General features: G+C 34.5%; 3 protein-coding genes, 1 long non-coding RNA gene and 1 pseudogene across 4 annotated transcripts; all 5 read right to left on the bottom strand.

Moving 5' to 3' along the window:
• Positions 1 to 1,959: 1,959 nt before the first annotated feature.
• Positions 1,960 to 4,203, bottom strand: LOC133681679 (cytochrome P450 81Q32-like). The gene is made up of 2 exons (XM_062104788.1): positions 3,042 to 4,203; positions 1,960 to 2,847 (listed from the first exon to the last, which is right to left on the bottom strand). Exons 1-2 carry the CDS (start codon positions 3,969 to 3,971, stop codon positions 2,227 to 2,229), a joined length of 1,551 nt encoding a protein of 516 aa, XP_061960772.1. The 5' UTR covers positions 3,972 to 4,203; the 3' UTR covers positions 1,960 to 2,226.
• Positions 4,204 to 8,636: 4,433 nt separating this feature from the next.
• Positions 8,637 to 11,192, bottom strand: LOC133682315 (cytochrome P450 81C13-like; annotated as a pseudogene).
• A 3,667-nt stretch (positions 11,193 to 14,859) lies between these two features.
• LOC133682205 (cytochrome P450 81C13-like) lies at positions 14,860 to 17,557 on the bottom strand. Its single transcript, XM_062105490.1, has 2 exons — positions 16,597 to 17,557; positions 14,860 to 15,649 (listed from the first exon to the last, which is right to left on the bottom strand). The coding sequence occupies exons 1-2, from the start codon at positions 17,512 to 17,514 to the stop codon at positions 15,017 to 15,019; spliced, it is 1,551 nt and encodes a 516-aa protein (XP_061961474.1). The 5' UTR covers positions 17,515 to 17,557; the 3' UTR covers positions 14,860 to 15,016.
• Positions 17,558 to 18,770: 1,213 nt separating this feature from the next.
• LOC133682031 (cytochrome P450 81C13-like) lies at positions 18,771 to 21,437 on the bottom strand. The gene is made up of 2 exons (XM_062105267.1): positions 20,335 to 21,437; positions 18,771 to 19,601 (listed from the first exon to the last, which is right to left on the bottom strand). The coding sequence occupies exons 1-2, from the start codon at positions 21,247 to 21,249 to the stop codon at positions 18,984 to 18,986; spliced, it is 1,533 nt and encodes a 510-aa protein (XP_061961251.1). The 5' UTR covers positions 21,250 to 21,437; the 3' UTR covers positions 18,771 to 18,983.
• Positions 21,438 to 23,138: 1,701 nt separating this feature from the next.
• On the bottom strand, positions 23,139 to 24,173 carry LOC133681361 (uncharacterized). The gene is made up of 2 exons (XR_009836505.1): positions 23,745 to 24,173; positions 23,139 to 23,657 (listed from the first exon to the last, which is right to left on the bottom strand). It is a non-coding gene; the product is annotated as an uncharacterized LOC133681361 (long non-coding RNA).
• Positions 24,174 to 24,441: the final 268 nt, after the last annotated feature.

Below are 24,441 nucleotides of genomic sequence, written 5' to 3' on the forward strand. Positions count from 1 at the left end.
TGGTGTGGCGTCGTTTTATGATGAGGTGATGTCGTGTGACGGGTCACCTTAGATCTAATTCGTGACAATCAGGAGCATTCAATGCCACGTGGACGGCTGTGGAAAACAAAATTATGGGTAATGTTCCAAATTAAAAAAAAAAAAAAATTAACTATTGATACGTTACTTGGTCACGAAGATATATAAATTTGTAAAATATCCTTTAATCTTCAACTTTTATTTTTAAGCAAATTTCATATTCAAAATTGAATTATTTTTTTTCTTTCTTTCTTGATTCTTTTTAAAGATAATCATTCTCATTAAACCTAGTCCAATCAAATGAATTAACCCATAAATTAGCCTGAGTTAGATTCTAAAATAAATTAAATAAAAATTGAGGTTATGAACTCAACTACAACTCAATTTCAATTGATTTAGTTAGACCTTTTAAAATGGTTCAATTTTAATTTTTATTTTTTTTTAAATTATGTGATTTGGATTTACTTTGATTTATTTTGAACAGGCGAATTTAATATTTTGGAGATAAAAAGCTATATTTTAAAAGTACAATAATAAACACACTTTTTTTTAATAACAACAATGAACGAAATTTCACTAAAAAATAAAAAAACAAACTACGCAATGATGCTTAATGGACAGCACAAAAATGAGCTCTTCCCTCTCTTTTGAGGCAATACGCAAGAAGCTAAAACTTTGAAGCACGACCTTGCTCTAATGTAACCGGTAATCTAAGACCAGGCCATGACAATGAGTAATTTTTGCGAATAGAAATATGGAGATCAAGGGTGAGATGACACCTTATGGTTCAAATGAAAAACCACAATTTAAAACGTGATAATTTTTCCAGGTAGAAAAACAGTTTTTTTAAAAAAAAATTATTTTTCTATATTATTTTTTAAAAAAACATTTTAATATATTTATAAATAAAAAACATTTAAAAAAATTACCACTTTCATACTCTCAAACCCCTTTTCTATATTACAGAAGATAAGATGCTGGAATGCTTTAGCTACAGACAAATAATAAAGATCTTTCAAGTGTCGAGGAACTAATTTGGATCTGTAATGATTATTTTGCGAAGGTGATCAGACAGAATTCCCAGCTACGCAAGGACATCAATCATGGACATGCGAGCTTTGAACATTGCTTTCAAAGGCTTAGCTTTAAGCATGGTGATTCCTGACCCCTCAGACATGTCTACTTCCTCCTCACGAATTCTCTCCCACTCAAAGCATTGAATCAAGGAAGCCAATGCTAATCCCACCACCCTATTAGCAAGGCCAGCCCCGGGACATGACCTCCTCCCCACTCCAAATGGTGTCAATTTCAAACCTACGAAAGATTGCACTGAAATATCTTGAGGTCAAGGTGCAGCAACCCTCCCAAATCGAAGGAATCATCACCAAAAAACCTTCGGCTATATAGAACTGTTCAAAAAACATTCAATTGCACGGTGTAGAGAGGTCTTATAACAGGACAGAATTAAGCCTTCGGCTATGGAGTTACTGGCAAAATCTTCAAAATTAATGTGCAATCTCATAAGCAGGGACCTGGTCACCCCATAAACATAGCTCTGTGCATCGCTAAATTTGAACCCCTTACGAGTTGCAGCAAGTGGAGTTTTGAAAGTGTTCACTCACGCATGCACTAAACTATATAGAGCTGCATCTACATTAAAAAAGAAAAGACTATATAGAACTGTTCAGGAAATCACTAAGAAGCTGGAAACTGCTGTTGCGTAAAAAATTATGTTTCTATGAACCTAATAATATAATATCTAATATGTTATTGATGAAATAATTACGAGTTCAAATCTAGCAAATTTGTTAGGAATGGCTAAATCAGACATTAAAATTAATTAAGGGAAGTTACATGATCGGATATTGGGAACTTTTCTAGTCAGATTGCAAGCAAAACATGCGACTGGAATTAAGCAAGCCAAAACTACGTTCTGGTTCGTTTGTTCATCAAAGTTGGGACAGGTTTTCATTGCTTATATATATTATTGTGGATGCTATGAAAAAAGTATTCCCTTAGTTATAGAATGTCTCAGAGCAAACAAAGAGAGCATACTTGAGGAAAATCATCCATATGCTTCACATAGAAGAGAGGAGGTTGACCATGGATTGGCGAGGTCTGCATAACGCCTCCAGTGGTTCAGCTTTGGGCATGGGAAGCCCTGTTCCCTCTGTCAAGTTAATCTCCTCTTTGCTAACTCTATCCCACTCAAACTCGCATAGAAGAGAGGAGGTTGACCATGGATTGGCGAGGTCTGCATAACGCCTCCAGTGGTTCAGCTTTGGGCATGGTAAGCCCTGTTCCCTCAGTCAGATTAATCTCGTCTTTGCTAACTCTATCCCACTCGAAGCACTGAATCAAGACACCTAGTGTCAGGCCTATGATTCGCTTGGCTAGACCAGCCCCAGGACAAGCCCGCCTTCCAGCACCAAATGGAAGCAGTTTATACCCTTCACCTTCTCCACCTTCAAATCTCTCTGGCATGAATTTTGTTGGCTCCACCCACAGCTTGGTATCTCTATGAATGCTCCAAGTATTGACCAGTAACATTGTGCCTCGGGGCACATGAAATCCACTAATAGTGCAGTCCTCGGAAGATTCATGTGGTAAAAGAAGCGGCGCAGGTGGAAAGAGCCTAAATGTCTCGTTAATTATGTTTTGGAGGTAACTGAGCTTTGTTACATCTACTTCATCCAATATGTGCTCTGTTCCAACCATAGCATCTACCTCTTCAGAAGCCTTTTGCATTGTTTCCGGGTTGTTAAGGAGAAGCGACATTGCCCACTCTAAGGTAGCTGCTGAAGTTTGGCTTCCTGCGGTTAGTGTTGACTGCACATGCTCAGATGTGTTACCAGTATGTCTTCAGAATGAAGATATCAGATAAACAGGAATATTAGTAGAAATTTATCAACAGTAAAGAGCCTATTGCCCATCACCTAACGGAATGATCACTTGTGATCCCCAACAGTTGTCTCTGGTCAATCTGTTGAAATTGGGATCATAAGTTCTAGAGATTTTCTTACCATGATTACACCTTTTATGGTTTGATCAGTATAGAATTCAGGTTCTGTCTCTTTCAACGATAACATAACATCAATAAGTGTCATGTTTCTCTTTTGGTTGCCCAAACCGGTTATCTTGGTGGAGTGAGATGACTGACTCCTCACTTTCTGGTGCTCCTCGATGAGATCCTGCAAGAATTTGTCCATCTTCTTCTTCAACCCCATCATTCTCTTCTCCAAGCCTTGGAAATCTATCCATTGCAGTACTGGAAAGAAATCATTCATATTAGAACTCCCTCGCAGCGCCTCCATTTCTTTTATAATATTCTGAAACTGTCCCGCTTCTTCATCCACCACTTCTTTTCCATAATAACGTTTTCCTGCAATCATTCTCATCATAACATTGAATGTAAGCTCCATAAAACTTGCTGTAAGCCCCACCTTAGCCTGTTGTTTGCTGGAATCCCGAAACAATTGCTTTAGCAATAGCTGAACTTCCTCTTTTCTAATATCAGAGAACGAGGCAACACGACTTGCAGAGAAGAGCTCAATGGTTGCTAAGCGCCTGAGGTTGCGCCAATGCTCACCATAAGAAGAGAAACCCATCGTTGTCGAGTTGTAATTGAGATGTTTTCCAGCTAGTGTACGAGGGCGGTTAGCAAATATTACATCTTTTCTAGTGAAGCACTCTTCAACGGCTGATGGTGAAGAGATTACAAGGACTTTACGAGCCCCAAATCGGAGAAACAGTATGTCACCATACTTCTTAGAAAGCTCGCACAGAGTTCTATGAATTGGTTGCTTTAATAAATGGAGATGCCCTATGATAGGACGGGAAGGTGGACTAGGTGGGAGGTTTTTGGGACTTCCAAGTTTGTATATAACAAGCTTTGATGCAAGCACAAGGAAGAAGAATAGTGCTGCAAAGTTGAACCAGTGAGATACCTCCATCTTCCTTTGTGCAGGCTTCTGCGTAGGAAGGATGGATGTTAATAAAATTCACGATAAGACAGCAGTAATTAGTATGAAGAATTGCAGATATAAGCTATGACGGACAGGATCTAGAGATTCAGACTGATTCGATTACACTTCCCACTATGAAATCTTGAAGTCAATAGTCTTGAATCCTATAGGAACTTTACAAATATCACAATAATTGGTGTTTATTTATTTTAAGGTTGTGATCTAGTTATATAAAAAACTCATTTATAAAAACTAATTTTTTTTTTGGCGAAACCTTCACCTCTGAAACAAACACATTTGTACCAGAAATTTTGATTGCAAAGGTAAACTTTACATAGTTGGCCGGCCACTAGAACCCAAATAATGGAAAGAGACAGCTAAAACAAATTGGCCTTTGCGTGTATTTTCTGTCAGTGTAATGGCCCTTGTCATTTTGCATTAGCTAATGGCATTGGAATTGAAAATTGAGATGTCAAATTCAAACTAAGGGTGAAGCAGAACAAAGGGAAAAGGAGATTAACTCAAATTCAAACTAAATTGAGATGTCATAATTTTATAATTAATATATAAAATTATGATATATATTAATTAATAAACAGAGTTTTAGGGCCCGTTAACTTGAATTGTTTTTTTTTTCTAATTCTTTACTTGGGTGTCTGCATTTAATTGATTGGAGACGTTCTGACATTGATTCAGTTCTCCCAGGCATCTCCTTTGGAGCCAGTGTTGGAATCTGGAATGCCCTCGTAAGTCGTAACTTGACCACCAAATGGAACCAAAGCCCGAGCAAGTTCTCCATTTTTTATTATTTTTCTTTGTGACGTGTTCTTGATGTAGTAATGGAAGACATTTGGAAAGATCAGGCGTCGCTCTTTGTTCCACAAGCAGTTTCAAAACAAAGAGGCCTTCCTCATTTATGTGTCTCATTCTTATCATCAGAGCTCCTTTGCAGTGTTTTCACAAAAAAATTCTTCTCATTCCATGTCCAAAATTAGGGAGGAAGGAATATTGCACCCAAAACAATGATCAAATCAATGATTTTTCCAATTTAGACTTCAAATCATGGATTTCCCGTGTTAATTTACCGAATAGACCAGGTTTAACAAGATCTCCATGATAACATTATCCTCGTTTGTTCTTATATATTGATATTGGCTGCACAATAATAAAGAGATTTTGTTGATTCCTGTTTTAAATAAGTTCTTGTGGGTGATTCTATCATAATCAAAGAAAAGATCTCAGATCTCTCACTCAAAAAAATTGAATCGGGTTTTACCAAGGTAGGAGGCCATGGAATCCATTATTAGATCATAACCCTCTGATTTCTAATTTAATGATGATTTTATGGGCCCAATGTATCCCAAGCATCAAGATTTATATACTCAAGATGGTTATACTATCTAATATCTGATGAGTTCATTTTTTAGTTAAAATTCTTATAAAAAAATCATCTCGGATAAAACGTTTGAAGAATATGCCAAATTCATTTGGACTTGCAAATTAGTTAATTTTAAGGTAACATGATTCTAATAAACATGTCAAATCAAAAAAACTTGTTAATGTTTAAGTTTTAAAGCTATATGTCTGATCATGGACGATCCTCTACAATAAAAATATAAAAAAAACATGATAAATTGTCATAGCTATACTCATAGGTGTACACAAGGTCTTTTAATAAATATATCATACTAATTATCTCATTAATGATATGTAAAAGATATTTTTCTCCTATTAATACCGCTGAAAATAGAGGGCTTTTCAGTCATTTTTTTCTCTAAAAACAATAAGGTTCAGGAAATATAAATACCTCATGAACCATCTAAGTAAAAAGTTAAAATTTTTTTATCTTTTAAGATAAAAATATATAAATTTCAGAGCATTAACCAACTTAAAATTTAAGAACAAACATGTTTTTTTCCTTGAATTTAAAGCTCTTTTAAGTTATTTATTACCCTAAGTCATTTAATACATTTTCCATAAATATATCAACTTTATCATCAGAGAGTCTTTAAATCCTCTCTGATACTCAAACTTCTATCATAAGTTTGGAGTTCCTTACATTAAGAAAAAGAAATTAAAACACTTAACATATTAATTAACCACTGTTTTAAATATTAAATAATCTCTGATTTACCTATCTTGAATTTTAGGACAACAGTAGTATTGATATATACTATGATGGATTTTCATCGGCTACAAGGGTTTATTGAGAAATTTCATCATCATACAACTTACAAGGTGGAGAGATGCTTAAGCATGGCTTAATGAGGTTTACATAAGGCATGCAAAGGCTCGGCGTTGGGTATAGTGAGTCATATTCCATCTTTCATAAACATATTTGACTATGAGTTAGACCTTTAGTTAAGTGTATTAAATAAATTTGTATATTTTTTTAGTTGTTTTTTTAGTGTCTCGTTTTGTATTCATATAATCTTGATATTCTACCTAAGAGACATCAGTAGGATTGCCTTCGTTATTTGCTTCCGTGTTATTTCTACTTTTGAATCAGATGAGTGAAGAATTTTCCATATGCTAAATGATTAATATAAATACTTGAATTGTTAATATGAAATTGATCATGTTTCTTGATAATTATTATTTATTCATTGTTTATAATTAAACATGATCACTTATTAAAATTGAATATTTGATACAAACCATTATATATTTCTGAATTGATAGCTTCTTATTTGGTTGATGTCATGAGTTGAGTCTTGAGATATGAATCTGACTGTTTGATTATGATATGAATCTATGGTATACCAGTCAGAATACTCATGTTAACATGATAGTTTTAGTCTTTGTGTACATCATATCTAAACCCTAGTTGGTCGGAGGAGTTACTAACCCATGGCTACTGATCATTCCATAGTAGGTAGCGTCATGCTCATTACATTTTGATTTTATAACGAGCCTTACCTTATGATATTCTTATTATAGTCTATTTGATAAACTTTCATATAAGAGGTTAAAGCCATATTTGTATATGTATTCCTCATTGTTATATATGATCTAGTATACATATATTGAATGTTATCTACCCACTGAGTTGTTAAATTTGCTCATTTGATTATAATTGGTATTTTTTCATATCTAGTTAGTTTTTCATGACTATTATATTTATATTAACTCTTGTATTAAGATAATAAATTTATATCATGGAATTAATTATATTTTTATATTGTCAAAAAATTTATTTTCTTTGATTAGAGGAAAATGTTCGTATATAAATTTAGATTCGGATAGATATGAAAGTCTATAAAAAAATCTTGCTTATACGTCGTGACACTCACCTCCTTCGAATCTCTCTGGCATGAATTTGCTTGGATCCACCCAATGATATGGGTCCCACTGAATGGTCCCTACATTGATCAGTAGCAGAGTGCCCCGTGGCACATCAAAACGACCAACGGTACAATCTTCAGAAGATTCGTGTGGTAGTACAAGCAGAACTGGTGGATAGAATCTAAGTGACTCGTCGTTTATGTTCTGAAGGTAACTTAGCTTCGGGAGATCAGTTTCATCCAAAAGTCCAACATTAGTGTCCATCTCAGCCAAAGCCCTTTTCATTGCTTCAAGATGCTCAAGGAGAAGTGACATTGCCCATTCCATGGTAGGAGATGAAGTTTCACTTCCAGCAATTAACTGCTTTCCCCTCTTCCTTTTCTTTTCATGCCCCTGGATTGAAATATAGTTGTAATTATTTTTTGTTTAGAAATATATTAAAATATATTTTTTTAATTTTTTAATTTTATTTTTGATATCAATACATTAATATAATATAAAAATAATAATTTTAAATTATAATAAATAATTCTTCCTAAAAATCACCTGAACGGCATTATTGGGTTAAAGGTGACAGTGATTGATATGTAGCGGTAGATTTATTGATATTAATCCTAGGGAAGGCTGTTATGACGGGCGTCTAATGGGTAAATGCAGCCAAATTGGGCAGCCTGAACTTTAAGGTGAGATAAGATAATTTAAGTGAAATGATTTTCACCTGTCTGTGGTTAGACGACAAAGCTTAAAAAAATATGAATATTTTAAATACTAGACAAAATAATTATAATTTATATTCAATCACCATCTCTCGCCAGTACCAAATGAGGCGAGGAATGACCTCAGATTAGGAGTCGAATTTTTTTAATATATTTTCATAATTTAATTATTTTTCTTTTAAGAGATGAGTTTTTTGCTATATAGAGGCGGATGAGCTTTTCTTTAAGGTTGAAAAAAAAATTTAATTCTATTTTTTTACTATAGATTGTATCAATTAGACAGAGAGGAGGATTGCCAGGTTCAACCAGAGAGTTACTTCCATTTTTCTCTCTAGCGGATCATATGATTCCTTCTCTGTTTCTCTATTTGAAGATTGGACAGGGTAGACAGAAAGCTAGTGAACTAGGATGATATGTTAATGGGGGTAGTGGGTTAGCATATTTAACTTTTATCCTGTATTTTTGTCTTATATCATGCTTAGTTTTAGTGGTGTTTTAAAAATCCTGCTATATTGAGGAGTTTAATTCGGGATTCGATTTACTCGAGGTCTGAATTAAGTTGAAAAAAAAAATTAACTAACTAAGTCAAAAATTTATGTTGATTTAATGATTAAATTCACTTGAAACTATAAAACAAAAATCAACAGGATGATGGATCTAAACATTATTTATTTCAAAGGCAACAACACGTTTTCTTTACAGCTCAATCACACAAATCGAGCAATAATTTACATATTAATCATTCCAGAATGAGCATGAAGATTGAAGCGGTCCAACCATAGAAAAAAGCTACATAGAAGGACCAGAAGCCCGATCATACCTTCGCACTAGAGCTGGGAGAATAGGTCAGCCATGGAATGATATGGTTTACAAAAAGCCTCCAAAGGCTTAGCCTTAACCATAGAAATTGCTGCTGCTACTGTCATATCAACCATCTCCGGTCCAGTCCTCTCCCACTCAAAGCACTGAAAAAGTGCAGCCATTGCCAACATGATTGCGCGCAAACCCATGTTAGATCCTGGGCAAGCCCTCCTTCCCATACCACATGGAATAAACTTGACGCCTTCCTTTTCCTCCTCGGTCCCTTCAAATCTCTCTGGCTTGAACCTGTCAGGTTGTTCCCACATCTTGGGATCCCTGTGCATGGCGAAAGCATTCACCCGTAGGATTGTGCCTTTTTGGAACGTTGTATCCTGCCACGGTACAGTCTTCAGATGGACAACGTGGGAGTAAGAGTGGCACAACAGGATACAACCGAAGCGTCTCATTGATAACGCAACGGAGATATTTTAGTTTGGGAAGATCCAACTCCTCTACCAAGCGCGTATGCCCAACTTGACTATCAATCTCTTCTCTTACCTTCTGCAATATCTCTGGATGATTCAGCAGAAGTGACATTGCCCATTCCATGGTAGCAGCTACTGTATCTGTCCCTGCAGAAAACATTGCCTGTAGAACAAGAAGAAATTCAAGTCAGCCAAGGAAAAATGCTGATATATACTTCTGTTGTTCAATTCTGAACAGAAGCATTAGTAACATACACATCCATTTACACTGCAGGATACTCCATAATAATTGAATAAAAAATGTGAACAAATCTATCAATTCATCGTCCTTGTCCATATTTTAAGAACTTGATACATGTTCTGTGATCAGCTGGGAAACACATATATAGCCACGTTCGTGTTCCGTGGGGGCAAAAACAGAAAACGAGCCAGAATTAGACATGGGGAGATGCATGCATTGAGAAAGTGAACGGCAGAATTGTTATACTGCAATTAGCAAGCACCATCCATTTTTCATTAGGAATTTTTTAAGGTATTGATAATAACATTTCTATTATAATATAATCAGTAGTTCGGTTTTTCTCAAAGGTAAATAACATGGATTAATAGGTTATCAGGTCAATACACGAAATCATTGAGTTAATCCAGATTAATTATTTAGTTCAAAAATCATTGTTTCTTTTTAATTAACCCGACTAGGTTTCGATTGAATGTAACTGGATCAATCAAAAACTTGATCGAATGAACTTAGATTTAACCTGTCACATGGCCCGTCTAGATTAACTACAAAGAGCACATAATGAAGCCAAACGAAGACAGACAAATTGTTGGGGCCGGGGGAAAAGAAAAGTGCAGAAAGAGAATACAGCAAGCCAGCAAGAACAGCTCGTCAGCTCTCTTACAGGCAAGCAATATCACGAGCATGAAGCATCTGTCTAGGTAATTTTTCTGCGACATTAGTCAGTTGGCAGTTGAAAAAATAAGGGAGAAACGAAATAATCGCAATAAATTTCTCCATGCTATTCTTAATGGCCAACGATAAACAGCAAATAATTTTGTCAATTGCAAACCAAAATTCGGAAACCGATGGAAAGACAATCAATCTAAATCTGCCTGCAGAAACTGCTTACCAATACGAGACCCTTGATGATATCATCTGTATAGAAATCAGGTTCTTGTTCTTGGAGAGACAATAAAGTTTCGATCACGGTTGTCTTCTCCGGTCCTGCATCAGGACTTGAACATGAACTGGTTTTCTTTTGTCGAATCTCATCTATCAAGTCTTGCGAAAATCCATCCCTCCCATCACGCACCTTGATAACACTCGTCTCAAACCCTTTGTAATCGATCCATTTCAAAGCAGGAAAGAAATCACACAAACGCGTGGATAAAGATGGATTGAATAACTTTTTGAGTTCCATAAGATCCTGCTTGCCCAAATCCGAGCAGGCAACCTCCTCTTCAATACATTTCTTACCAGCAGACATCCTCATAGCGACATTGAAACTGAGGAGTGAGAAGAAATAATGCAAATCCACCTTTTTGTTGCCACTACAGGAGACTTTAGACAATTGGCGGAGAATGGAGCAAACTTCTTCTTTGCGGACTGCAGAGAACTTATTGATGCCTTTCTGAGAGAACATTTCAAGGACGGCGAAGCGCCTGAGGGTACGCCAAAGATGGCCATATGGAGAGAAGATAATAGTGGTATAGTTGTAAGTTAAACGATCTCCGGCTAAGAAAGTAGGCCTGTTGGAAAGGACCACGTCGTTCTTTGTGAAACATTCTTCAACAGCTGATGGAGAACTAAGAACAAGCATAGACCTGCAGCCTACTTTAAGGGAAAGAACTGGGCCATGAATATCTGTGATTTTATCCCAATTTTTTAGGGTGATTGGTTTTAAAGGGCTGGAGAAGAATATGAAAAAGTTGCATGGAATTAGAGATGAATTTTTGCAAAATTTGATTGATGAATTTGATTAATATAATCCAGCAAAATCAAGTAGATCCATGACTTTAATAAACCCGGCTGAGATTTAGTATTTTTTTAAATGTAATTTTTTTATATATATATATTTTTAGTTGGTTATTAATACTTTTTAAAATTCACTGTATAAATATTAAAAAAATATTTTATTTTTTTTAATATGTGATTTAAAACTCTTTAGTATATGTACTTTATATTCTCAAGAAAAAAATTATTTTTTTAATGTGAAATTTGAAACTATTTTGTATATATACTTTATATTCATAGGAAAAAAAAAATTTAATATGGGATATAAAACACTTTAGTATATATAGTTTATGTTTAAAAAAAATTATATTTTTTTAATATGAAATTTGAAATCTTTTAATAAATAAATTTTATTTTTTCAAAAAAAAAATTATTTTTTTAATATGAAATTTAAATTCTTCAATGTTGATTTTCTCTTTGCCAATCCCGTTCCATTCAAACAATTGAATCTTTTTACAGTGCATATCATTATGCTCATTATATTTTAATGTTTTAATGAATTTTATTTTATAATATTTTTATTATCACCTATTTGATGAATTTTCTTTTAAAAATTTAAAGTCATACTTTTTATATATATATATATATATATTCGTTATTGTTTTATTATCTAATATTGAATGTTAGTTATTTATTAAGTTATTAAACTTATCATCTCGTTATTTTTATTGAACTTTCAGAATTTATTTATTTTAATTGTAATTAGTATTTTTTTATGTTTAGTTAATATTACACTATTACTATATTTATATTAATACTTGTATTAAGATAATTAATTTATATTATAAAATTAGTTAATGTTTTCATGCCAGGGAGAAATTTGTTTTGTTTAATTAGATGAAAACGTTTATATGTAAATTAAGATTTATACAGATATGGAAACCTGAAAGAAAAACTTACCTCTATACCGGTCGTGAATTCAAAAACCGGGTTCTTGACACGCACCTGCTTCAAATCTCTCTGGCATGAATTTGCTTGGATCCCACCCAATGATGTAGGTCCCTCTGACTGGTCCATGCATTGATCAGTAGCACAGACAGTGCCCCGTGGCACATCAAAACCACCAACGGTACAGTCTTCAGAAGATTCGTGTGTTAGTATGCCGTCCAAACTACATTCTCAGAAATTTTAATTTTTTAAAAAAAAAATAATTATTTTTTAGTATTTTAAAGCGGAACTGGTGGATATAATCTAAGTGACTCGTCGTTTATGTTCTGTAGGTAACTTAGCTTTGGTAGGTCAGTTTCATCCAAAAAGCGATCTTGTCCAGCATCAGTGTCCATCTCAACCAAAGCCCCTTTCGTTACATCGTGTCTGTTTGATATTGTAGTTAGAATTGTGTTTTATTTCAATCATAATTTATAGTTGTTTCGTTAAATATTTAAATGAAACTTTTAGAAATAAATTCCACTAAAAATGGAGGTTATACCACCAGTTTTGCTAAAGCAAAAAATTACTGCTTTTTATTGCCCATCCCATTGTCATATGTGTAGAGTGAATTAATTCACTCCGTATTATTTATTTAGCATTGTTCACGTGAACAGTGTCAGATAAATTAATTCACGAGTCATTGTTCATTGACCGCATCCGACCTACTAAAAAATCCACTTTTTTTTAATTGTATTTTTCTCAAAGAACTAATGTTTAATATTATTTAATGACACTACATGAATTAGAAGGAGATCGCATGATGACGTAATATTTGCAGAAGTTGATCGCAATTCCAATAATATTTTACCTGATTTTGTTGCACACTCAAAAAACCATGAAAAATATAATTCTTATCGGATGAATTCATACGTGATGAAATTATAGACAAGTTAATGGAAGAATAAAAAATATTTGATATAAAGTATTATTTATTTAATGATGTAATAAAAGTAGTTAAATCTATAATATTTAAATTAAAAACTATCAATATTAATATATATATCTTTTTTAGTTATTTTATAACCTTAATTTGAAAAGTATATTTAACCAAATACATCAAACTACTTTCTATTCAATCTCAATTTCAACCAAACATATATAAACACCAAACCAACCTTAACCAAAACAACTTTTTATAAATTAATTTTTTTTCAAATCACAATAAAAACTACCACAATACCAAATAAACTCAAAGTTTCACTTCCAACAATTAACATTGCCTGGATCCATTTTTAGAAAATGAGGTCCATGACATTATTGGAAATAAAAATAAATTATTATTTCCCTTCTTCCTTTTCTTTTCTCCTTTCGTGTTTTTTCTAGAGGGATATTAAAGGTATTTTTTTATTAACATTAGTGTCTAGGCCAGTTTGTGTGTATCTCGACTAATCTCACGGGCCCTGAAATTAACGACCTTGTAAGCCTCCAGTGGCCCTGAGATTTGTGGGACTCGAGCTGATGATCTCTAAGAAGCAAACTCAGAGCCTAACCAGTTGAGTTGCACCTTTCATGGTTGATTTTAAGTGTATTTTTGGTTGTTTTTTAAAGTATTTTTTGTTTAAAAATATATGAAAATAATATTTTTTTTATTTTAAAATTTTTATTTTTGATATTAATATATTAAAATAATATAAAAACACAAAAAATTATAAATTATAAATAAATAAATTTTCACAAGCCTACTCCCAAACTAGGTCAAAGGTGGTAGTAATTGATTTGTACCCGTAGATTTATTAATATTAATTCTAGAGAAGGCTGTTATGACGGGCATCTTTTAATGTTTAATATCTTTGCAATTGTTTAAAACGTATAATGCAGCCAAATTGGGCAGCCTTAATTTTACATCAATGTGTTGAGCATGGAAAAAGTGAAAAGAAAAAAATTGCAACTTTTGAAATTAAGATGAGATAAGATCATTTAAGTGAAATGATTTTCACCTTTCTTTAGTTAGATACGACAAAGCTTAAAAAAATATGAATATTTTAAATGCTAGACAAAATAATTATAATTTAGATTCAATCACTGTCTCTCGCCAGTACCAAATGAGGCGAGGAATGACCTCAGACTAGGAGTCGAATTTTTTTAATATATTTTCAAAATTTTATTATTTTTCTTTTAAGGGATGAGTTTTTTGCTATATGGAGGCGGATGAGCCTTTCTTTAAGGGTGAATAAAAAATTAATTCTATTTTTTTACTATAGATTGTATCAATTAGACAGAGAGGAGGATTGCCAGGTTCAACCAGAGAGTTACTTCCATTTTTCTCTCTAGCGGATCATATGATTCCTTCTCTGTTTCTCTATTTGAAGGTAGTGGGTTGGCATATTTAACTTTTGCCCTGTGTTTTTGTCTTATATCATGGTTGCTTTTAGTGGTGTTTTAAAAATTGGGCTACATGGAGGAGTTAATTCGGGATTCAATCAACGAGGTGTGAATTAAGTTGGAAAAAAAAATTAGCTAACCAAGTCAAAATATGTTGATTTAATAATTAACATCTGGACACCAACTTGATAGTTTTTTTCATTATATAATTTTTGTTATAACAGTGTAGTTTTGGTTTTTTAAAATTAAAAATAAAAATAAAAATCAACCCTTGAGTTACGGGGATCTTTTCTGAAACTATGAATAAAAAATCAACAGGATAATGGATCCAAACATTATTTATTTCAAAGGCAACAACACGTTTTCCTTACAGTTGAATCACACAAATCAAACAATAATTTACATATTAATCATTCCAGAATGAGCATGAAGATTGAAGCGGTCCAACCATAGAAGTACATGGAAGGACCAGAAGCCCGATCATACCTTCGCACTAGAGCTGGAGAATAGGCTCGCCATGGAATGATATGGTTTACAAAAAGCCTCCAAAGGCTTAGCCTTAACCATAGAAATTGCTGCTGCTACTGTCATATCAACCATCTCCGGTCCAGTCCTCTCCCACTCAAAGCACTGAAAAAGTGCAGCCATTGCCAACATGATTGCGCGCATACCCATGTTAGATCCTGGGCAAGCCCTCCTTCCCATACCAAATGGAATAAACTTGACGCCTTCCTTTTCCTCCTCGGTCACTTCAAATCTCTCTGGCTTGAACCTGTCAGGTTGTTCCCACATCTTGGGATCCCTGTGCATGGCGAAAGCATTCACCAGTAGGATTGTGCCTTTTGGAACGTTGTATCCTGCCACGGTACAGTCTTCAGATGGACAACGTGGGAGTAAGAGCGGCACAACAGGATACAACCGAAGCGTCTCATTGATAACGCAACGGAGATATTTTAGTTTGGGAAGATCCAACTCCTCTACCAAGCGCGTATGCCCAACTTGGCTATCAATCTCTTCTCTTACCTTCTGCAATATCTCTGGATGATTCAGCAGAAGTGACATTGCCCATTCCATGGTAACAGCTACTGTATCTGTCCCTGCAGAAAACATTGCCTGTAGAACAAGAAGAAATTCAAGTCAGCCAAGGAAAAATGCTGATATATACTTTTGTTCAATTCTGAACAGAAGCATTAGTAACATACACATCCATTTACACTGCAGGATACTCCATAATAATTGAATAAAAAATGTGAACAAATCTATCAATTCATCGTCCTTGTCCATATTTTAAGAATTTGATAGATGTTCTGCGATCAGCTGGGAAACACATATATAGCCACGTTCGTGTTCCGTGGGGGCAAAAACAGAAAACGAGCCAGAATTAGACATGGGGAGATGCATGAATTGAGAAAGTGAACGGCAGAATTGTTATACTGCAATTAGCATGCACCATCCATTTTTCATTAGGAATTTTTTAAGATATTGATAATGACATTTCTATTATAATATAATCAGTAGTTCGGTTTTTCTCAAAGGTAAATAACATGGATTAATAGGTTATCAGGTCAGTACACGAAATCGTTGAGTTAATCCAGATTAATTATTTAGTTCAAAAATCATTGTTTCTTTTTAATTAACCCGACTAGGTTTCGATTGAATGCAACTTGATCGAATTAACTAGATTTAACCTGTCACATGGCCCGTCTAGATTAACTACAAAGAGCATATAATAAAGCCAAACGAAGACAGACAAATTGTCGGGGCCGGGGGAAAAGAAAAGTGCAGAAAGAGAATACAGCAAGCCAGCAAGAACAGCTCGTCAGCTCTCTTACAGGCAAGGAATATCACAAGCATGAAGCATCTGTCAAGGTAATTTTTCTGCGACATTAGTCAGTTGGCAGTTGAAAAAATAAGGGAGAAACGAAATAATCAAAATAAATTTCTCCATGCTATTCTTAATGGCCAACGATAAACAGCAAATAATTTTGTCAACTGCAAACCAAAATTCAGAAACAGATGGAAAGACAATCAATCTAAATCTGCCTGCAAAAACTGCTTACCACTACGAGACCCTTGATGATATCATCTGTATAGAAATCAGGTTCTTGTTCTTGGAGAGACAATAAAGTTTCGATCATGGTTGTCTTCTCCGGTCCTGCATCAGGACTTGAACATGAACTGGTTTTCTTTTGTCGAATCTCATCTATCAAGTCTTGCGAAAATCCATCCCTCCCATCACGCACCTTGATAACACTCTTCTCAAACCCTTTGTAATCGATCCATTTCAAAGCAGGAAAGAAATCACACAAACCCGTGGATAAAGGTGGATGGAATATCTTTTTGAGTTCCGTAAGATCCTGCTTGCCCAAATCCGAGCAGGCAACCTCCTCTTCAATACATTTCTTACCAGCAGACATCCTCATAGCGACATTAAAACTGAGGAGTGAGAAGAAATAATGCAAATCCACCTTTTTGTTGCCACTACAGGAGACTTTAGACAATTGGCGGAGAAGGGAGCAAACTTCTTCTTTGCGGACTGCAGAGAACTTATTGAGGCCTTTCTGAGAGAACATTTCAAGGACGGCGAAGCGCCTGAGGGTACGCCAAAGATGGCCATATGGAGAGAAGATAATAGTGGTATAGTTGTAAGTTAAATGATCTCCGGCTAAGAAAGTAGGCCTGTTGGAAAGGACCACGTCGTTCTTTGTGAAACATTCTTCAACAGCTGATGGAGAACTAAGAACAAGCATAGACCTGCAGCCTGCTTTAAGGGAAAGAACTGGGCCATATTGCTGCAATAAAGTCTGTAGCGTTTGGTGTAGTGGTGGCTTGAGAAGGTGGAGATGGCCTATTATTGGAAGAGAAGGAGGACTTGGTGGCAAGTTTTTGTTACCATGGAATGCATATTTGATTACAAGAAAAAATAGGAAGAAGAAAGCAAGGCAGCAGCAAGACAGCATGTTTTCCAAGAGAAGCATGAGAGAGTGGCTAGTCCAGTTATCCAACTCTTGTTCTTATCTGGTTAAATAATAAAATTCATGCCTGTGGATGGTTAAAGAAAAATAAATTCTTGTCTTCGCGTTTTTGTAGTTGGAGATAATTTCTCATCTTATCATAATTTTAAAAATATTTATGTAATCTATATTAAATTGTGGTAAGAACTTGAATTGAATTTTTTTTTTATATAATTTTAAAAAAATTATTAAAACAATTAATGAATCACTTAGCTAACTTGTATCGATTATTTTATTAAAATAATATAGTTTTATTCTTTATTTTAGAAAAAAAAATTGATGTTGACTCCATTAAATATGAATCAAGTTTTACTAGATCAATGTGTGCTTAGTATTATAATGTATTACATTTTTTAAAAATAACTTTTACTTAGAATAATTTTTTTAAAATATCAATTCATTAAAATTATTAAAAAATACTTAAAAATATATCAAATTAATATTTTTTCATGCTAAACACAAATAAAAATTATCTTTAAATAGTTGAGTCCATTTGATTTTATCAACTCAATATATTATATATCCAATTCAACTAAAATAATATACTTCAAAATTCATATTTCTCTTATCAATTTATTATAAATCTATGACTAAAGGTAGTTGATATTTATATATTGGCTTGGAACTCAATTAGTCAAGTTTTTGCTATTATTAAACAAGCAAAAGTCAAATTGGCATTTAACACGTGATAAAACAAACATGGTCCTTTGCTTGAGGTATAGAGCCAGTTGTGTTTCTAGAATCTAGACAGGGGACACTGAACTATATTTTATTGGGCCTGAGGCCTATTTGCAGATAAAGCACTTATTTAAGTTATTTGAAATAAAATGGCATTTGTTTTTAAGCCCAGGATCAACTCATTATTTCTTTGACCGGCCCAAAACGTTGCAATGGAATAATTGCAAACATTCCGAATGAAACACAAGCCCAGGCCCAGTACATGTAATTATCTAGCGCTGCCTTTTTTTTCTTTTTTCTTTTTATCTTAAAAACTTTTATTTGAGAAAAGCTAAATTTATAATTTTTTATTTAAACTATAACTGCAAAAGCTATTACAAGATAAAAATAGCATTTGGCAATATGACTGCCTGCGTTTTTGTCAAAAACAAAAATTGAATTTTTTTTTTAAAAATTTTTTTTATATATATTTTTAAATCGTTTTAATATTCTAATATTAAAAAATATATATATTATTTTAATATATTTCAAAACCAAAACAATTTAACAACTATCATAATACTATACACACACTAATAACAGCAGTAGCATGTAAATTCATAGATAGAACAGATCACACATTCTAAGATGGAAAACATTTCGAAGGAATGCTATCAGCGTGCGTCCATGTAAGACCTCCTTATGAACTTGGGGGAGAGGCCCTTCACTTGACCTCGAAGCCTTAAGCTAGACACGAAGATAACTTTCAAACCCATTTAAAGATGGGAGAGGAGGGTAAGCAAATCACGGCGGGGACTACACAATGCTTCCAGAGGCTTAGCTTTAGACAAAATCATTCCAAGACCATGGCTCGTGTCTTCCACTGTTCCAACCTTATCCCACTCGAAGCACTGGACGAGCACACCCAAGGCTAAAGAAACTATCTGCAAACCCATGCTAGCACCTGGACAAACTCTCCTCCCCATTCCAAATGGAATATATTTGAAACCATCTCCCTCTCCCAAACCTGCTTCAAATCTTTCAGGCTTGAATTCATTGGGCTCCTCCCAAAGTTTGGGATCTCTATGCATGGTCCAAGCATTTACCACCAGCATTGTGCCTTGCGGTATATCAAATCCCCCCGCAGTGCAAGCCTCAGACGAAAAATGAGGCAGCAAAAGGGGAGCTGGAGGATATAATCTAAGAGTCTCGTTTATGACACACCTCAGGTAGGGAAGCTTGACAATATCCGACTCGTTAAGCAAACGCCCATGTCCAACATGTTCATCAATCTCAGCTTTCACCTTCTGCATTACTTTTGGATGATTCAAGAGGAGTGTCATTGCCCATTCCAAAGTAATTGCTGATGTTTCTGTGCCAGCAATAAACATCATCTGGTATACATTGCTTTAGCATTGTTAGGATGAAAATCATACTCCTAGTGTTTTGACAATATTTAATTGTGTGAATATTGGAAATTTAGCATAGAAACAAATGTGAACTTTCAAGGGTCAAACACGATATTCCCATTCCTTTAGAGGTTAAGACATTTTTGGACACAAACGCACTATAACTGTAAGTAAAATGATCCCCAGCCAAGTTTTGGGGTTTGTCTGCAAATATTATGTCATTCTTGCTATATCCTGTGGATTGACCCAGCTAATTCTCGATCTAGACCTTAATCTGGATCTTATAACTATGGTTAGAGTTCATTATTTATATGCTCATTTTGTTATATCAACAAGTTTTCACAAACAACCAAGTAAATCTTCACTGGGGGGGTTAAGAATCTAAAGAATAGTGGCTTAAAGCTCAGACAAGAACACAGACAAGTTTCACTTTTTTCTCCTCTCCTCCGGAACCAAAGTTGGGGAATGAAACTGAGCTGCCGAAGCTATGTTCTTTTCCAAAGATAGCTTCAACCAGCCAAAACTTTGAAGCAGTGTACTAATACGAATGACGAAACGAAATTGTTTTGCAGAATCAAACACTATGAACGAGTAGAAAAGGGCTTGCCGACTACGGATTGTACAGTAAATTTCGACATTTTCAGCCGCTAATAGTTCAGACTTCAGATTACTAAAGATGTAATAAAACAGAGAAAACTTGGTGCATGTTACTACGTACCAGCACTGTACTTTTGATAACTTCGTCCGCGTAAAATTCAGGTTCTGATTCTTGCAGACACAAGAGAATTTCAGCCACCGACCTTCTCTCTTCTCCATCTGTTACTTCATCAGTTTTCAAAGAAGTGGTTTTCTTTAATTTTAATCGAATTTCATCAATCAAATTTTGCAAAAATTCATCTCTAATTCCATGCAACTTTTTCATATTCTTCTCCAGCCCTTTAAAACCAATCACCCTCAAAATTGGGATAAAATCACAGATATTCATGGCCAGGCTAGGAAAGAACTTATCCTTAAAATCTTGAAATAGTTGCTTCTCCATCTCTGTGCCAGCATGTTCCTCTTCAACACAACGTTTTCCAGCAGACACTCTCATGACAACATTGGAAGCCAGAATAGCGAACAAAAGCCTCAGCTCCACGTTCTGTGTTCCACTGGTTGAGACCTTCAACAGTCTGCGAACGAGGCAACTAACTTCTTCCTCACGTACCGTAGAGGACTTTCGTAGACTCTTTGAAGAGAATATTTCAGCAACAGCAAGACGTCGTAGCTTTCGCCAAAGATCACCATAAGGTGCCCACACAAAAGCAGAATAATTGTAGGTCAGACGATCCCCTGCCATTGACTTGGGCCTGTTCGCAAATATCTTGTCATTCTTGGTGAAGCATTCTTCCACAACAGATGGTGAAGACACAACGATGACAAAACGAGAACCAAATCTGAGAGATAGGGTTGGACCGTAACGTGATAAAAGAGAATGCAGTGATTTGTATAGTGGTTGCTTAAGGAGGTATAGGTGTCCAATAACAGGAAGAGCAAATGGAGCAGGGGGCAGATTTCTCTTCCGATGGAACGAGTTCTTGACAACAATGAAAAGGAAGAACAATAAAGCAAGGTGATAGGACAAGAATTCCATTAAGAAACAGAAAATCCAAGAACACCAGAGCCACGAAGAGGAAGATAGATCTTATTAACTAGGAAAGCCTGATGTGGTGAAGCGGTCAAGTGGGGTTACATGCTATGAACTGTTTGACTATCGAAATCAGCGGTCTTTCTGGGCCACTACTGAGAACTCCCATCCACTTTATGCTGACTAAATTGAATTGCTAAATTAACACAGTGTCTGGCCCCATGACCATGGAGTTTAGAGCAATGTTTCCTATTTTTTTACAAAATAATTTAGAGTAGGTCTCCCTTTTTGTCCTTATAACGAAGATTACTCTGAATATTAATTAAATATAGATCGGAGTAGATTATAAAATAGTTTCCTAGTTCTAAGAAATTAATTAATTAATGAATTTTTCCTTTTTTAAAAACTGATTATTTAGTTTTTTATAGTATTAACCATGTTGAATTTAATAATATTTTATTCTAAAAATATCTTCTTTTTTCATCAGTCTTTTCATAATATCTATTTTTTTGTGTTTCTTAAAATAAAAACAATAATTTCATTGGATAAAAACATAAAATAAAAAAGAACTAAACATTAATTTTTGAAATAAAATACCAATTAATTTATTTTTCAAAACTAAAAAGATTATGCATGATCTAGAAGTCTAGAGAGCAGATATTTACTGAAGAATAAATAAATAAATTGCCGCGGCATTCAATTTCGAAGCCGACCATTTATTAATCAGACAGTTGGGGATTAGATTTTCAGAAGAAACAAGCGCTGTAGTTTGACTAATGGCAGTACTTGTGGCTCTACCAGCTAGGGACGTCATTGTTACATTAAATTTCTTTCCAACATCTCCAATTGAAAGATTTTTTTTAGGGTGTGTGGTGGTTAACTGTGGTTATTTTTTAAAATATTTTAAAAATATATATATTAAAAATTATTTTTTTATTTTTTAAAAATTACTTTTAATATTCACACTTTAAAATTATTTTAAAAAATATGAAAGTTAAAAAACTCAAATTTTAAATCTTGTTCTCAAACCGCTACAGGGTGTATTAGGAATTTTAGTATTGTACTTTTTTAAAACTATATTTTTGTATAAGAATATATTAAAATATATATATTTTTAATTTTAACACTAATAATTCAAAACTAGAAATACTAAAAAATATCAATAAAACAAATTCAAAAATTAAAATTAAAACAACTACTTGACTTGAATCACCTAGCATGCAAAATGATTCGGCAAAGAAAATAAGAGATTAATGGGTATTTAAAACAAGAACATGATGTGATCCGTTCAACTATGTTAGCTTCTTGATTGCAGAGGCCAGAGGGTCGGCCACAAGAAGCTATGCTTCTCCCTCTATATGGGTTCGTATATTGTCATCCTATCATTTATGGGCTTTTGTATGAGCAAAATGGCTGCAAGTCCTTGACTTTAGGATCTGATTAACAGCAGGTTATTGAATCAATTGTTTTTATTAAAATATTTTTTTTCTTGATATTATTAGATAAGTCAGCAGCATCACTAAAATTCTAGCAAGGTTGAATGAATTTGACAAATTCAACATCTCATCTGGCTCTGTTAGAAACTCAATTCAGGTCAAGCTGGGTTCTAGATTTTTTAAATCAATCCTATAAGCTGGATGAATTTAACGGTAACATCGATCGATGACATAGTATATAGGCATGCATCCTGCTTGCAAGGAATATGGAGTATATGATGGCTAATAGCCAGAAGTTCGGGGTGGTATGAGAGAGCACACGTCAGTAGAGACATGGTGGAGTTTAACAAGGTGTTCTCCGACGAAGGGGAAGGAGCAGTGGCGGATGGTCTCCTTGTTGATCATCAAACCATCGAAAAAAAGTAATAAGTGCATAGAAAAGACAATTAATACAGAACATTCACAGAAAAGTTGAACTTGTTTCTAGATCACTAGTTAATATATTCATAAATTACATACACTTGGTATCAAGCTACAACAAGAACAGCTAGAGTTGAAATTAAGCACAGACACATTTTACGAGCATAGAACTGCATCCTAGCTTTCAAGCGATTCTCAGCCATCACAATCATTGCCAAAATGCAGACTAATTAGTGGGATTGTGGTTGCAGCATCTAGTATGTGACCTTCAAGGTCTTCCTTTCACATTTTGCAGCTCTAGCTAATTCAAGAACTAGCAACAAAATTGATCTTCAATTTCTAAAGAGGCCAAGGAGTAATTACTTCTTGAGAACTAACAGAAAGACTTGGCTCAGCGGTTGTGAAGAGGGTCTGAAGCGTTTGGAACTTTTCTTTTGCTTGAAAAGAACATATCAAAGGAGTGCCTCAAACGTTTCTGTTGCTGCTTCTCTGTGCTACTCGGTGGCTGCTGATCTTGTAAGCCATGAACATTCACCATTGTCTCTTCTTTCTGATCTCCTGGGAGCAACAGTACAAGGAGAGTTAAAACCACTAGCTTCTGCAACATGTAGACTTGAAGGGACTGTTGAAGGTGCATTTTTCTACCTAGAAATTGTTTTGACGTTGGAGTGAGAGTGAGAAAAGAGAGCTTGCTGCTTCGAATCAGGGAGAGAAACGCAAGATCTGGGACCAGCAAGGTAAAGGCAGAAAGTTAGATGGCTTTGTTTGGCAAGGGAAGAGGAGGAAAGAAGTGATAAGGTAGCGTTGTTATTGAGTACACCCTGCAAACAAGGAACGCAACTCACGATGTAACTTTTTTGCTATTCTTTACATGTTCTTTGTATTTCACGAGAACTTTTTGCCTTCTATATTGCTTTCGTTCTCGCTTTCAGTCCCTAAAATAAGGTCACACCAGGTCTAATTTATAACATATAGTATATATACACAGATCTTGGCTCTTGTGCTTTTTTTTCTTTGTCCGGGCAGTACTGTTTGTCAGCTTTGAAAACTAGTAAATTTACTCTTTATAGCTACTGCTTCATCTGGAGCCAGGCGAAAGAGTGACTTTAAAAAAATGGGTTTCTGAATTATTAGTTTCTTATTATTTTCAAGAACTTTTTTCTCCTTCATGCAAAGTTGAACGAAAAGGCAAGAATGTGCGAAGCTTTTAAGGGTGTAAAGCAGCTAATTTCCTACGCAAATCTTTACTTACAGTACAAGTTTTGAGTAGTCAAATCATGCGCAACTGAACCGACCCATGGTTCTTTCTTGTAGCCATTGAATATATGGAATCAAATATTGT

The sequence above is a fragment of the Populus nigra genome, chromosome 2, assembly GCF_951802175.1.
Source record: "Populus nigra chromosome 2, ddPopNigr1.1, whole genome shotgun sequence".
Taxonomy (NCBI): Eukaryota; Viridiplantae; Streptophyta; class Magnoliopsida; order Malpighiales; family Salicaceae; genus Populus; species Populus nigra.

Excerpts from the sequence above, each read along its gene's own strand:
- LOC133681679 (XM_062104788.1), bottom strand. The coding sequence starts at position 3,971 with ATGGAGGTATCTCACTGGTTCAACTTTGCAGCACTATTCTTCTTCCTT. Across the intron at positions 2,848-3,041 it reads CCATAAAAGGTGTAATCATG|TCAACACTAACCGCAGGAAG; the intron begins GTAAGAAAATCT and ends GAGCATGTGCAG.
- LOC133682205 (XM_062105490.1), bottom strand. The coding sequence starts at position 17,514 with ATGCTTCTCTTGGAAAACATGCTGTCTTGCTGCTGCCTTGCTTTCTTC. Across the intron at positions 15,650-16,596 it reads TCATCAAGGGTCTCGTAGTG|GCAATGTTTTCTGCAGGGAC; the intron begins GTAAGCAGTTTT and ends CTTGTTCTACAG.
- LOC133682031 (XM_062105267.1), bottom strand. The coding sequence starts at position 21,249 with ATGGAATTCTTGTCCTATCACCTTGCTTTATTGTTCTTCCTTTTCATT. Across the intron at positions 19,602-20,334 it reads TTATCAAAAGTACAGTGCTG|ATGATGTTTATTGCTGGCAC; the intron begins GTACGTAGTAAC and ends AATGTATACCAG.